This window comes from Sus scrofa, chromosome X (assembly GCF_000003025.6).
Source record: "Sus scrofa isolate TJ Tabasco breed Duroc chromosome X, Sscrofa11.1, whole genome shotgun sequence".
In the NCBI taxonomy this organism is placed as follows: Eukaryota; Metazoa; Chordata; class Mammalia; order Artiodactyla; family Suidae; genus Sus; species Sus scrofa.
This window is the reverse complement of record NC_010461.5, coordinates 54,307,927-54,323,035: the sequence shown is the minus strand read 5'-3', so window position 1 is coordinate 54,323,035 and position 15,109 is coordinate 54,307,927. Positions and strand designations below refer to the sequence as shown.

At 35.1% G+C, this 15,109-nt stretch overlaps 1 protein-coding gene across 7 annotated transcripts in view; it reads left to right on the top strand.

Annotated features, from left to right (window-relative positions):
• The window catches only part of OPHN1 (oligophrenin 1), a 560,542-nt gene that overhangs the window by 294,010 nt on the left and 251,423 nt on the right, over positions 1-15,109 (top strand). For all 7 annotated transcript variants that reach the window (XR_002340743.1, XM_021080299.1, XM_021080302.1 and 4 more), the window contains 2 exons: positions 10,239-10,349; positions 13,146-13,250. Coding sequence is in view for 6 of the 7 variants with exons in the window: in XM_021080299.1 (XP_020935958.1) it covers positions 10,239-10,349; positions 13,146-13,250 (216 nt within the window). In the remaining variant the exon portion in view is untranslated. The remainder of the gene's footprint in view (positions 1-10,238; positions 10,350-13,145; positions 13,251-15,109) is intronic.

Genomic DNA, 15,109 nt, shown 5'->3' with positions numbered 1-15,109 from the left:
TTTAATAAATAAGCTTGTAAAATTGTGATTGAACCAGCTTTAAACTGTCATTATGCTATTATTTTGTATTATCTTGAGTGAAATTATTGAGGAAGATATTGCACTTACAGTCAGAATATAATTAAACAGATGTACTATAGAAAAAAAAATGATTTTCCTAATTACCAACACATTTTCCTAATTTCTCTTTCTGATCTTTCAATATTAGTTTATAGAAATTCCATCAATTTCTGTGTATTGCTTTTGTATCCTGCAACTTTACCAAATTCATTAATGAGCTATAACAGTTTTCTGTCTTTAGGAGTTTCTAGGTATAGTATCATGTCATCTCCAAACAGTGGTAATTTTATTTCTTCTTTTACAATTTGGATTCCTTTTATTTATTTATTTTTCTGATTACTGTGGCTAAGACTTCCAAAAATACATAGAATAACAGTGGTAAGAGTGGACATCATTGTCTTGTTCCTGATCTTAGTGGAAATGCTTTCTGTTTTTCACCATTGAGAATGATGTTAGCTGTGGGTTTGTCATATATGGCTTTTATTATGTTGAGGTAGAGTCCCTCTATGCTTACTTTATGGAAAGTTTTTATCAGAAATGGGTGTTGAATTTTGTCAGAAGATTTTTCTGCATCTATCGAGATGATCATATGCTTTTATTCTTCAGTTTGTTGATGTGGTATATTACACTGATTGATTCGTGGATACCGAAGACTCCTTGCATCCTTGGAATAAATCCTACTTGATCATGGTGTATAATTCTTTTAATACATAGTTGGATTCGTTTTGCTAATATTTTGTTAGAACTTTTGCATCTATGTTAATCAGTGATATTGGCCTGTAATTTGTGTGTGTGTGTGTGTGGTGTCTTTTTCTGGTTTTGGTATCAGTGTGATGGTGGCCTTATAGAATAAGCTTGGGAGTGTTCCTCCTCTGAATTTTTTTGGAAGCGTTTCAGGGGAGTAGATGTTATCTTTTGTCTGAATATTTGGTAGAATTTGCCTGGGAAGCCATTAGTTCTTGGATTTTTGTTTTTTGGAAGTTTAAATCACAGTTTAGACTTCTTGTTTTAAAATTGTGGTATAGTTAATTTACAATGTTGTGTTTGCTTCTAAAGAACCCTTTCGAAATGTGCTGCTTGATCTCCTGCTATTTTGGTGTGTTCAAGCTATTTTTTTATTTTTAATTTCTAGTATAATTTAATTGTGATCTGTGATCATACTTTTTATGATTTCTATTCTCTTAAATTTTTTCAGATGTTCCAGAATGTGATTGATCTTTGTGATTGTTTCATGTTAGCTTAAAAATAAGCTGTTAAAGGAGATGTTCTATAGATGTTGATTACATCTAGTCAATTATTTGTGGTGTTCAGTTCAATTACGTCTTCACAAGCATACCTTGGAGGAGATATTGCTGGTTTGGTTATAGACTGCCACTACCACAATAAAGTGAATATTGCAATATTATGAATATCATGAGTTTTTGGTTTCTGAATACATATAAAAGTTACATTTACACTGTATGTATCCATGGCATAAGCACTAGCATTATGTCTAAAAAAATGTACATACCTTAATTTAAAAATATTCTATTGCTATGATATTCTAACCATCATCAGGCAATTCAGGATTGCTATAACCTTCAGTTTATAAAAAACACAATGTTTTCATAGCAGAGTTAATTGAAGCACAGTAAAATGAGTTATAATTGTACTTACTTTTTGTCTGTTGGATCTGTCAATTTTTTCAGGTTTTTTTTTTTGGTTTGTTTGTTTTTTTGACTGCACCTATGACATATGGAAGTCCCCAGACTAGGGGTCAAATTGGAGCTACAGCTGCAGGCCTCAACCACAGTCATAGCAATGCCAGATCTGAGCTGCATCTGAGACTTACACCAAGCTTACAGCAATGCCAGATCACTTAACCCACTGAGCAAGGCCAGGGATTTAACCTGTGTCCTTATGGATACTAGTTGGTTGCAATACCAATGAGCCATGATGGGAACTCCAGGGATCTGTCAATTACTGATAGAGGAATATTGAAGTCTCCGACTCTTATTAGTGTAGTTCTTTATTTCTTCTTGCAGTTCTGTATCATTTTACCTCATGTGTTATGTTGTTCTGTTATACATAATAAGGGTTGTTATGTATTCTTGGAGAATTGTCATTACATTATGCCCCACTTTTTTCCCTGATAGCTTTATTGCTCTGAAGTCTCCTTTATCTGAAGTTAATATAGCTAGTCCAGCTTTCTTTGATTTTTGTTAGCATGGACTATTTATACCTTTACTTTTAAAAATGTTTAAATTTTAAAAATTATGTTTAATTTAACTATAGTTGATTTATAATATATTAGTTTCTGGTAAAGACCATAGTGATTGTCAATTTTAAGGTTATACTCCATTTAAAATCATTACAAAATAATGTCTATATTTCCCTGTGATGTACAAAATATCCTGGTTCCTTGTTTATTTTATACATAGCAGTTTGTATCTCTTAATCCCATGTCCCTATCTTGCCCTATCCTTCCCCACTGGTGAACAGTAGTTGTTTCTCTATATTAGTGAGTCTATTTCTGTTTTGTCATTTACGTCCATTTATTTTATTTTTCTGATTCCACATATAAGTAACAAGATAGCATATTTGCCTTTCTGACTTATTTCACTAAGCATAAAATACTTTAGGTACATCCATTTTGTTTCAAATGGCAAAATTCATTTTTTATAGCTGAGTAATATTCCTTTATGTGTGTGTGTGTGTGTGTGTGTGTGTGTGTGTGTGTGTATGAAATCTTCTTTATTTATTATTGTTCTTTTGATGGACACTTGGTTACCTTCCATATCTTGGCTGTTGTAAATAATTTTGCTATGAACATTGGAGTGCATTGTCTTTTCAAATTAGCATTTTTGTTTTGGATGTACACCCAACAGTGGAATTGCTGGATCATATAGTAATAGCAGTCCTGAACCTAGTGTGGAGCTGTGACTTGAAGCAAACGGTGCTGGAGTGTTCACTCAACTCAGGATGGCGTGTGTACCAGGGTAGTCACAGGAAACCAGTCAGCTAGACATCGTTTTAATTTGCCCTTTCTGCCTTGCTTAAGGAGCAAGCCAATATTCATGTACTCCTCAGGAGCAGAATCCCACAGCCCTCCTGGTAGTCCCACTGGCCCAACCAGCCATGGCGGCTTGTCTTCCTTTGTTTTTTTACCTCAGGGCTGGGGTGTCCAATATGTGGCCTGAACAACTCACTCCCCAGGAAAAATTTCCACCCATGTAACCTCTCTTTTCCTCTGAGTTTCCTCCTAGGGCATGGCTGCCCACCTGATTTCTTTTCTTCCTTTCCTACCCAGTTCTGCATGTATCTTTCTTATAGCCTTGGTAGTTAGTATAGGGTTTTTTTTTCTGCCAGTCTCCAGTTAGTTTTCAATGAGGATTGTTCTGCAAGTAAATGTATTTTTGATGTGTTCATTGTAGGATATGACCTCTGCATCCTCCTTCATCCTCCGTCTTGATACAAGCCTCTTCATACCTTTATTTAATCTATTTTTGATATTTTAAAAAAATTTTATGGCTGTACCCACGACATATGGAAGTTCTTGGGCCAGGAATTGAATCTGAGCCCCAGCTGCGACCTCTGCTGCAGCTGTGGTAGTGCTGGATGCTCTAACACATTGCACCAGGCTGGGATTGAACCTGTGCCTCCACAAATACCTGAGCTACTGCAGTCAGATTCTAAATCCACTATTCCACAACAGGAACTCCTCTATCTTTGTTAAATTAGATCTTATATATAACATATAATTGACTCATTTTTATGTTCCCTGACAGTCTCTGCCTTTTATTTGGTGTGTTTAAAGTGATTATTGATATAGTTGGATAAATATCTACCATGTTTGGTAATTTTCTATTCATTGCCTTTATTATTTTTTTCTCTTCCATTCTTTTTCTGCATTCCCCCCCCCTTTTTTTTGTATGTGATCCACCTACAGTAGCTTAGGGATAGACTTTGATATAAAAAAGGCAGAAGCAAAGCAATGAAATTATTGATTGACTATAGGTTACAGTCTAGTTAGCTGTTTTTGATTGGTTGTCATTAGGTTTTGATTTAATAACTTTGTGGTATTTACAGAATTAGATTTTGGCTTGCTCATATAAGCCACCATGGCATTAAGAGTCACCTTAGCCTAATGGCCTTGTTTAATTAAACAGTGGGTTATTGTTACCTTATGTTTATTTTTTTTCTTTTTTTATTATTTGAATTTATTTATTTATTTTTCCACTGTACAGCATGGGGGCCATGTATACTTAACATGTATACATTTTTTTCCACCCTTTGTTCTGTTACAATATAAGTATCTAGACATAGTTCTCAATGCTACTCAGCAGGATCTCAATGTAAATCCATTCCAAGTTGTATCCAATAACCCCAAGCTCCCGATCCCTCCCACTCCCTCCCTCTCCCCCCAGGTGGCAACAAGTCTATTCTCCAGGTCCATGGTTTTCTTTTCTGTGGAAATGTTCTAGTTATAAGTGATATCATATGGTATTTGTCTTTTTCTGACTTATTTCACTCAAGACGAGAGTCTCTAGTTCCATCCATGTTGCTGCAAATGGTATTATGTCTTTCTTTTTTATGGTTGAGTAGTATTACATTGTGTATATATACCACATCTTCCTAATACAATCATCTGTCGATGGACATTTAGGTTATTTCCATGTCTTTGTTATTGTGAATAGTACTGCAATGAACATGCGGGTGCATGTGTCTTTTTCAAGGAAACTCTTGTCTGGATATATGTCCAAGAGTGGGATTGTGGGGTCGTATGGAAGTTCTATGTATAGATTTCTAAGGTATCTCCAAACTGTTCTCCATAGTGGCTATACCAGTTTACATTCCCACCAGCAGTGCAGGAGGGTTCCCTTTTCTCCACAGCCCCTCCAGCACTTGTTATTTGTGGACTTATTCATGATGGCCATTTTTACTGGTGTGAGGTGGTATCTCATGGTAGTTTTGATTTACATTTCTCTTATAATCAGCGATGTTGAGCACTTTTTCAAGTGTTTGCTGGCCACCTGTATATCTTCCTTGCAGAACAGTCTATTCAGGTCTTTTGCCCATTTTTCCATTGATTGATTGGCTTTTTTGCTGTTGAGTTGTATAAGTTGCTTGTATATCCTAGAGATTAAGCCCTTGTCGGTTGCATCATTTGAAACTATTTTCTCCCATTCTGAAAGTTGTCTTTTTGTTTTCTTGTTGGTTTCCTTTGCTGTGCCAAAGCTTGTCCATTTGATTAGGTCCCATGGGCTTATTTTTGCTGTTATTTCTATTGCTTTGGGAGACTGACCTGAGAAAATAGTCAGGATGTTGATGTCAGAGAGTGTTTTGCCTATGTTCTCTTCTAGGAGTTGGATGGTGTCCTGTCGTATATTTAAGTCTTTCAGCCATTTGGAGTTTATTTTTGTGCATGGTGTGAGGGTGTGTTCTAGTTTCATTGCTTTGCATGCAGCTGTCCAGGTTTCCCAGCAATGCTTGCTGAATAGACTTTCCTTTTCCCATTTTATGTTCTTGCCTCCCTTGTCAAAGATTAATTGACCATAGGTGTCAGGGTTTATTTCCAGATTCTCTATTCTGTTCCATTGGTCTGTCTGTCTGTTTTGATACCAGTACCACACTGTTGTGATGACTGTGGCTTTGTAATATTTCTTGAGGTCTGGGAGAGTTATGCCTCCTGCTCGGTTTTTGTTTCTCAGGATTGCTTTGGTGATTTGGAGTCTTTTGTGGTTCCATGTGAATTTTTGGATTGTTTGTTCTAGTTCTGTGAAAAATGTCCTGGGGAATTTGATAGGTATTGCATTGAATCTGTAGATTGCTTTGGGTAGTACTGCCATTTTTATAATACTGATTTTTCCATCCCAGGAGCTTGGAATATCTTTCCATTTCTTTACATCTTCTTTAATTTCTTTGATTAATGTTTTAAAGTTTTTGGCATATAAGTCCTTTACCTCTTTGGTCAGGTGTATTCCGAGGTATTTGATTTTGTGAGGTGCAATTTTAAAAGGTATTGTATTTTTGTATCTCTTTTCTAATATTTCATGTTTGTATATAGAAATGTGACTAATTTCTTAATGTTAATCCTATATCCTGCTACTTTGCTGAATCTATTAATCAGTTCAAGTAGATTTTGGGTTGAGTCCTTAGGGTTTTCTATGTATACTATCATGTCATCTGCATACAGTGACATTTTGATCTCTTCTCTTCCTATATGGATGCCTTTTATTTCTTTTGTTTGTCTAATCGCTGTGGCTAGAACTTCCAAAACGATGTTGCATAACAGTGGTGAGAGTGGGCATCCCTGTCTTGTTCCAGATTTGAGTGAGAAGGCTTTCAGTTTTTTTTCCATTGAGTATGATATTTGCTGTGGGTTTGTCATAAATGGCTTTGATTATGTTTAGGAATGTTCCTTCTATACCCACTTTGGTGAGAGTCTTGATCATGAATGAATTTTGGACTTTGTCAAATGCTTTTTCTGCGTCTATTGAGATGATCATATGGTTTTTTACTTTTCTTTTGTTAATGTGGTATATGACGTTGATTGATTTTCATACGTTGAACCATCCTTGTGAACCTGGGATGAACCCTACCTGGTCATGGTGTATGATCTTTTTGACATGTTGTTGGATTTCGTTGGCTAAGATTTTGTTGAGAATTTTTGCATCTGTATTCATCAATGATATTGGTTAATAGTTTTCTTTTTTGCTGGTATCTCTGTCTGGTTTTGGAATGAGGGTGATGGTGGCATCATAGAATGTCTTTGAGAGTGTTCCTTCTTCTTCAACCTTTTGAAAAAGTTTAAGGAGCCTCAGTACCAGATCTTCTTTGTATGTTTGTTAGATTTCGCCTGTGAAGCCATCTCGTCCTGGACTTTTATTTTTAGGGTGTGTTTTTATGACAGCTTCAATTTCATTTCTAGTGATTGGTCTGTTCAGTTGGTCTGTTTCTTCTTGATTCAGTTTTGGCAGGCTGTAAGATTCTAGAAAAATGTCTATTTCTTCCAGATTGTCAAATTTGTTGGCATATATTTGTTCAGCATTCCCTTTTCTAAATTAAAAATTGTGGGTTGTTTCCATGTCTTGGCTTCCGTGATATTGCTGCAATGAACATGTGGGTTCTTGTGTCTTTTTTGAAGATAGTTTGTCCGGATATATGCTCAAGCGTGGAGTTGCTGGAGCATGATAATGGGAGAAAAAAGAATGTATACGTGTACGTGTAACTGGGTCACCATGCTGTACAGTAGAAAAAAATCTTATTAGGGAAATCACAATAAAAAATTAAAAGAAAAAAATTTATATGATTACATTTTGTGTCCTGTTTTGGCATGTCAACTTTATTTTTCTTTAATTTTTTTTTATTGGTTATTCTAGTGTTTTCACAATTTATTTACAGTTAAGCCATATCTACTTTATTGTTCATTTATTTATTTATTTATTTTTAGATCCCCAACACATTATTTTTTTTTCAACACATTATTTTTTTTCTACTGTACAGCATGGTGACCCAGTTATACATACACGTATACACTTTTTTCCCCCCAATATCATGTTCCATCATCATTGACCAGACATAGTTCCCAGTGCTACATAGCAGGATCGCATTGCTAATTCATTCCAAATGCAATAGTTCGAATCTCTTAACCCCAAGCTCCCAATCCATCCCACTCCCTCCCCCTCACTCTTGGCAAGCACAAGTCTATTCTCCAAGTCTATGATTTTCTTTTCTGTAGAAAGATTCATCTGTGCCATATATTAGATTCCAGGTATAAGTGATATCGTATGGTATTTGTCTTCCTTTTTCTGACTTACTTCACTCAGGATGAGAGTCTCTAGTTCCATCCATGTTGCTGCAAATGGCATTATTTCATTCTTTTTTATGGCTGAGTAGTATTCCTTCTACTTAACCACATCTTCTTAATCCAATCATCTGTTTATTGAAGATATACAGATGGCCAACAAGCACATGAAAAAATGCTCTATATCCCTAATTATTAGAGAATTGCACGTCAAAACTACCATGAGATACCACCTCACACCAGTCAGAATGGCCATCATTAATCAGTCCACAAATAACAAATGTTGGAGGGGGTGTGGAGAAAAGGGATCCCTCCTGCACTGTTGGTGGGAATGTAAGCTGGTACAACCACTGTGGAGATCAGTATGGACAAACCTTAGAAAACTGTACATAGGACAACCATATGACCTAACAATGCCACTCTTGGGCATATATCTGGACAAAACTTTCCTTGAAATAGTCACATGCACCCACATGTTTATTGCAGCTCTATTCACAAAGGCCAAGACATGGAAACAGCCCAAATGTGCATTGACAGATGATTGACTTAAGAACATGTCTACTTTCAAATTACTTTTTGCTTTGTGAGTAGTATAGGCACTTTATAACAAAGTACTTTGAGTTTTTCCCTTCAGTCTCTGATAAAATTTCTGTCATTCATTTCATTTTTTTCATAATTTGTAATCACCAAATACATTGTTGAAATTATTATTTATGAGAAACTCTTATTTGTAAGATAAATTAAGAATAAGAAAAACATAAGGTTTTGTTTCACCTTCATTCATTCCTCCTCTAACACTCTTCTTGTCTTTTATGTTTGTAAATATTTCTGACCTATGTCATTTTTGTTCTGTCTGATGAACTTAATTGTAACATTTCTTGGATTCCAAGTCTTCTGGCAACAGAATCTTTCAGTTTTTGTTGTTTGATAAACTATTTAATTTTCCTTTTTTTAAAAAGATAATCTCACTAGATACAAAATTCTAATTTTGTGATTTTTAAAATTTCAGTCTCTTAAATATCTCACTCTACTCTCTTCTTTTTGCATATTTTTAAATCAAAGTTTTATCCTTACTCCTCTTTCGATAAGGTTTTTTTTTCTCTTGTTTCTTTAAAGATTTTCTCTGTGTTCTTGACTTTCTACACTTTGAACATGACATAACTTTGTATAGATTTTTTGGTATTTAGTCTGCTATTATTCTCTTAGTTTTCTCAATCTGTCTTTATTTGTGTTTAATTTAAAAAGTTTTCAGTCATTTTTACTTTAAATATATCTTCTTTTTCCATCATTTCCTTCTGACATTCCTAGTAAGTGTATCTTATGCCTTTTGTAATTTTCTAATATTTCTTGAATATTCTACTTAATCTTTCTAATTCCTTTTTTCTTTACATTTCAGTTTTCAAAGTTCCTCTTGGTATATATGCAGCTCACTCATTCTTTCCTTAGCCTTGTCCATTTAGGTGTGTTGATGAGCTCACTAAAAGCATTTTTTGTTTTTGTTAATGCTTGCAATCTCTATCATTTCCTTTGATTATTTATTTGAATTTCATGTGTCTGCTTATATTACACATGAGTCTATATGTATTGTCCTCTTTTTCATTTGCTCTGTAATCCCTGGTCTTATAATTCCAGCATCCACCATCTCTGCCTTATTTGCATTTAATTCCGAGCTTAGTTCTTTATATTTCAGGCTGTGTTTATTTGTTTTGCCTTTTTTTAATATAATGTCATATAATGTTAATGTTGTTTTGCCATTTTGCATGTCTCATAATATCTTGTTGAAAGCTGAACATATTGTCCTGGGTAAAAGGAACTGAGGTAAAAATGCTTTTATTGTGAAATTTTATGCTTATCTGACTAGGAGTTAAGCTATTCTTTTTTTTTTTTTTTTTTTTTTTTTTTTTGCTATAGGTATTTTGTCAGAGGCCAGTATTTCCTGTTGTGTCTTTGTTTTTTGTCTTCCCTATTACCTTTGGATTTCTTTAGAGAGCTATTCTTAAATAAACCTTGATAGTGGCTGCAGAAACAGGCTTCTGCTCTGGTAATGATTTTCCATAATCAACTCTATCCAATTTTTAAGGCAGTGGTTTTCCCTCTGCTTTTAATTCTCTGTTGGTTTTAAGAAGAGATGTTGATTCTCAACTTACTCAGCTTTTCCTTGTATGAGGGTGCAATAACTTCCAAGCTTCTTACTTGTCAGGTGAGAAACTGAAAATCCTGTATCAGTCACTTTTTATATTTTGGTGTCATGTTCCCTATCTGTAAAATGAAAGGATAAGATCACTACTTGGTGGCATAATTCTCCTCTCTCCCTAGCATTTTATTGACTCCTCAAGCATTGACTTGCATGAATGACTAACCAATGTGTAACATTTGTTACCCTTCTTTACAGGCAGACCTCCAGGTGGACAAGGAGAGGCACAATTTCTTTGAGTCCTCCCTTGATTATGTTTATCAAATCCAGGAAGTTCAGGAGTCTAAGAAGTTCAATATTGTGGAGCCAGTAAGTTTTCTCTATTGATCAATAGTCTAAAAATATTTATCAAGTGTTTGGTAAATATGGAGAAATGTGATTATATAATTAGAGTCTCAAATAATGTGAAAGATAGTCAGTGCTTAATAGTGAATGTCAGAAAAGTATACAGCTTGCATTAACTATGCTCTCTCACTAATATTCTCTCTTTCACTCTTCCTCACCCTCCTGAACCTATTTCCTCTTCCATTTTCTCTATGTAGCTGTGGTTTTTCTTTCTCTTTCTTTTCCTCCTTTTTCCTCCCCTCCCTTTACTTCTCCATCACCTTTAAGTTAACCTTGACCTCCTTCCTTCTTTCTTCTCAAAATTTTATAAATTTTCTGAGAGTACCTATCATATCCCAGACAGTGTCCTAGGAACCCATGTCCCTTGCATTCAATGACTTCCCATTCACTATTTTTACTTCTATATTTTGAAATTTTTTCGATTTAAATCTCCTTAGTTTATTATAAGAATGATGTGCTTTAATTTGACAACTGTGTTGAATTTTAACAACTTTTATTTATTATAAAAACATTGTAGAAAACAATGTAAAAACAATTGCAGGAAAGCTAAAAAATTATATGAAAAAGAAAACAAATGCAATAAATCCCCATATAGAGGTGATCACTGTTAACATTGTGGCATTTCCCCTCCTAAATTCCCTGTGTTTCTACTATATTCCTTTTTCTATCTATTGTGTATGTGTACCTGTAGATTTGAGTGTGTATACAAATGTATGCATGTGTGTGTGTGTGTATAACACTTGAGCGTGTATACCTGTGTCCATGTATATCTTTGCTCACATTGGTGTATATCTGCATATGTATATGTGTAAACAAGTATTTATTCATTTGTCTAATAAGCATTTATTATGCTTCTGTTATGTGCCAGGCATTGGGCTAAACACTGAGTTTCCTATAGTAAAAAAGACTCAGTTTCTATCTTTAAGAAGGCTACACTGTCATGGTACAGAAAGGAGGATATGCATAAAGACTAAAACAAAGAATTAGAACAAACAGCTACTTTGAATCAAGTGGTCAAAGAGGACTTCTAAAAGTATCATTTACTATGAGATCTAAGGAAAGAAGATGAGGCAATGTGAATAGTGGGGAAAGAACATTCTAGACACAGAAAAACACATGTGCACATTCCTTAAGTTAGTAAATAATGATGTGTTAGTAAATAATAATGAAAAGATTAGTGACTTTAGATACTGGTGAGAGAAAAGGAGAGTGGCAGGATATAATATCTGATGGGAAGGCATAGGACTTGTAGGCATGGCACGGGGGTTGGATTTTATTAAGTATCATAGAAAAATCACTGACGAGTGTTAAATAGGATACAGCATGAGCTGATTTTGTTGTGTGGCAAATGGTTTGGAAGGGGGTGTTTGTGGAAATGAAGAAACCAGTTATGTGGTTACCATAGTGGTCTAGGCAAGCAAAAATGTTGCTTTAGGTTAGGATGCTAGGAGTAGAAATAGAAGATAATGATTTGACTGGAGATATACTTTGGAGGCAAAAATGATAGGAGTTACTGATTTACTGGATTGAGGTGTGAGTGAAAGAAATCAGAATCTTTACTTTCCTGCTTGATTGGGTGGGTGATATTGTCATTTCCTGAGATTGGAAAGCTTGGGAGGGAAATAAGAATGTATATATGACTGTGCGTGTGGTACACATGCTCATATGTATTTATGTATATATGTACATACACACGTGTAGTACATTTGTGTGTACATAGTTTTATATGTGTTTATATGTAATTTTGGTTTGTGTTTGTGTATATATATATGTGTGTGCATATTTATATATGTGCTCACCTGTTTAATTTCTAAAAGCAGTTTTTATTACTTCCTATTACAGTTTATGATTGCCAGAATTAAGCATTGTTTTTATTTTATATTTATATTTATATTTTATTTTATTTTGTTTTTAGTGCCTCGCCTGTGGCATATGGAAGTTCCCAGGCTAGTGGTCGAATCAGAGCTAGCAGCTGCCAGCCTACACCACAGCCACAGCAACGCTGAATCTGAGCCACATCTGCTACCTGTGCTGCATGTGGCAACACCAGATCCTTAACCCACTGCACGAGGCCAGGGATAGAACCCTCATCCTCATGGATACTAGTCAGGTTCATAACCCACTGAGCCACAATGGGCACTCCCAAGTATTGTTTTTAAAATATTTATGCATGAAAATTGTATTTTCTTTTGCTTTTATTTGTATGTGTTTGATTTTTAATGGGGTTGAACATTAAAAATATAAAAATATATTTTATCGATCATTTGTGTGTCTTCTTCTGCAACACTTCCCCACCTCCCTGAAACATTTCTATTTTGAAAATTGGATCAAAGCCTTTGGACCTTTTAGCATTATTACAGTCTTCATTATGGTGTAGAATATTACTTAATTCATTTATCCATTTATTTTTTATCAACAAATGTTTATTGAATACCTACTTTGTGCCAGTTTTAAGATATAAAGAAACTGTCTAGTCTCATATTGTCCACATTATGAATGATTTTATATGCTATCTGAAAAGGGTATTAATGAATAAATTTGTTACTAGTTCTTATTTTATGGAACTGAGTCCAGTGAAAGCGTTTAACATAAGAAAATAGCTATGTATAAACCTATGGGTTTTTTTTTTTTTTTGCATGACTGCTTTTAATACTATACTGGATAAACACTGTGTGAAGGTTTTCTTTCATGCATCTGTTTCCTTTATTTGATAAATGAGAAGGTGCTGGTGATAAAGTTATTTTTACACATTTTCCCTAGGTCTTGGCCTTTCTTCATAGCCTCTTCATTTCCAACAGCTTGACTGTGGAGCTCACACAGGATTTCCTCCCTTATAAACAGCAGCTCCAGCTCAGTTTACAGAATGTGAGTTTGCATGTGGGTTTCTTCGCCTTTCTCTGCATTCCAGTTGGATTTTAGCCCCAATGTCTAGATCTTGGAATTCTAGGTTATTACAACTCAGCCAATTTGTTAGGACACTTGGTGTAGATCACAGATGTTTTAAGGGTACTAAACTTTTCTTACTTTTTCAGTTTCAACTCTTCCCTGTTGATGAGGCTGACTATTGTTCAAATCCACATTTCCACTCACTGAAACTTCTATCTATCCAACATTTATTACGTGTTACCAATTTACTACATTTTTCCCAGATCACTCAGCTATAGGCTTGCTTAGCACAGATCTTATGTTACTTCCCTGCTAGTTAGTCAAGACACTCTTGTGCAGATTTTATTGCCACGAATGCCTGTTTTCCCCTGTCTTCCCTTTTCTCATTCCTTTTCTCACTACATTACTACAGTTAAATAAAATATTTTAAAAGGTTTTTCTCTACCTTCTTTGCCATGCTGTTTCTTGTACTTGGGCTTAGGCAATTTCCTTGTCATATGTATTATTTCTCTCATTTATTTATTTAACCAACATTTAACAAATGTCTAGGGATATATTGAACATATGCTTTATGCCAGGCATTGTAAAAAGCACTGAACATGCCATAATGAGGCACATTAGTTTTTCTACCTTCAAGTCATACACAGTCTCTCGGAGCAGAGGCAAATAAACAGAGATACATAATTACCTATGAAAAGTACTACAGTGGAGTTAAGACCAAGAAATTTAAAGAAGCACAGAGAGTGGAATAATTGACTGGTACAATAAAAGAAGGTATCATTGAGGTAATGGTTTTGGACTTGTTGTTACATTGCATAAAATTTATATATGTATTTTTAGATGAAAATAGTTGCTAAGTTGCAGTAAAAATAAACTTTACTTGGTTGTTTAGGAGAATAGTGACTTTCAGGTGGTGTTGCTATTGTTGTTTTTCTTTTTTGGTACTACTCTCCTTTACCAGCATATTATAGCCCCTATATTCTGATTTACTGAATATTATAACTGGGTTTATCACTTGAATCTTCCCCTATATATAACTTGACAAGTATGAGTTTAGCAATAATCCTTTGCATATATGTATATGTATATATATGGCAAATTCACTTAAAGGACCAGCTACTGATTGAGTCCAACTAGATAGGGCAGCCCACATCAACTTTTTCACTGACACCGTGTGACAGTCTTGAGGCTAAACACTAAAGATTGAGTTCCTGTTGTGGCTCAGTGGGTTAAGGACCTGATGTTGTCTCTGTGAGGATGTGGGTTTGACCCCTGGCCTCTCTCAGTGGGTTAAGGATCCAGCATTGCTGCAAGCTGCAACATAGGTCACAGATGTGGCTCGGATCTGGTATTGCTGTGGCTGTGGCCTAGGCCTCAGCTGCAGCTCCAGTTCAACCCCTGACCCAGGAACTTCCATATGCTGCAGGTGCAGCTGTAAAAAGAAAAAGAAAACACTATAGACTTATCTCTAGTGATTTTCATACCCGCATTTCAAACTGTTTTGTGCCATTGTGTTTTAGTTGTGTGGGGTTTCAAATATATTACTTCTTACCATTAGTTTTTATTATTCATGGGCATGAGAACCTAAGTTTTCTGCTGACTTACGTTCAAAAGAGAACACCCTATCATATATTTTATTTGAATGGTCAGAATTTGGTTCAGAGTCAAGTAGGCAGTGGCTTTACTTCTGGGATAATTCAGAAGTTGATAATATTATCTTTGGGAACCTTCTTTATAATCTCCTTTTTTCTGTAAGGCAAGGGTCAGCCTGATGCTCAGAATTCTTAGTCTTTATTTATTGGAGCCTATGTGATTTCCATTAGGAAAAAAGTCTCCCA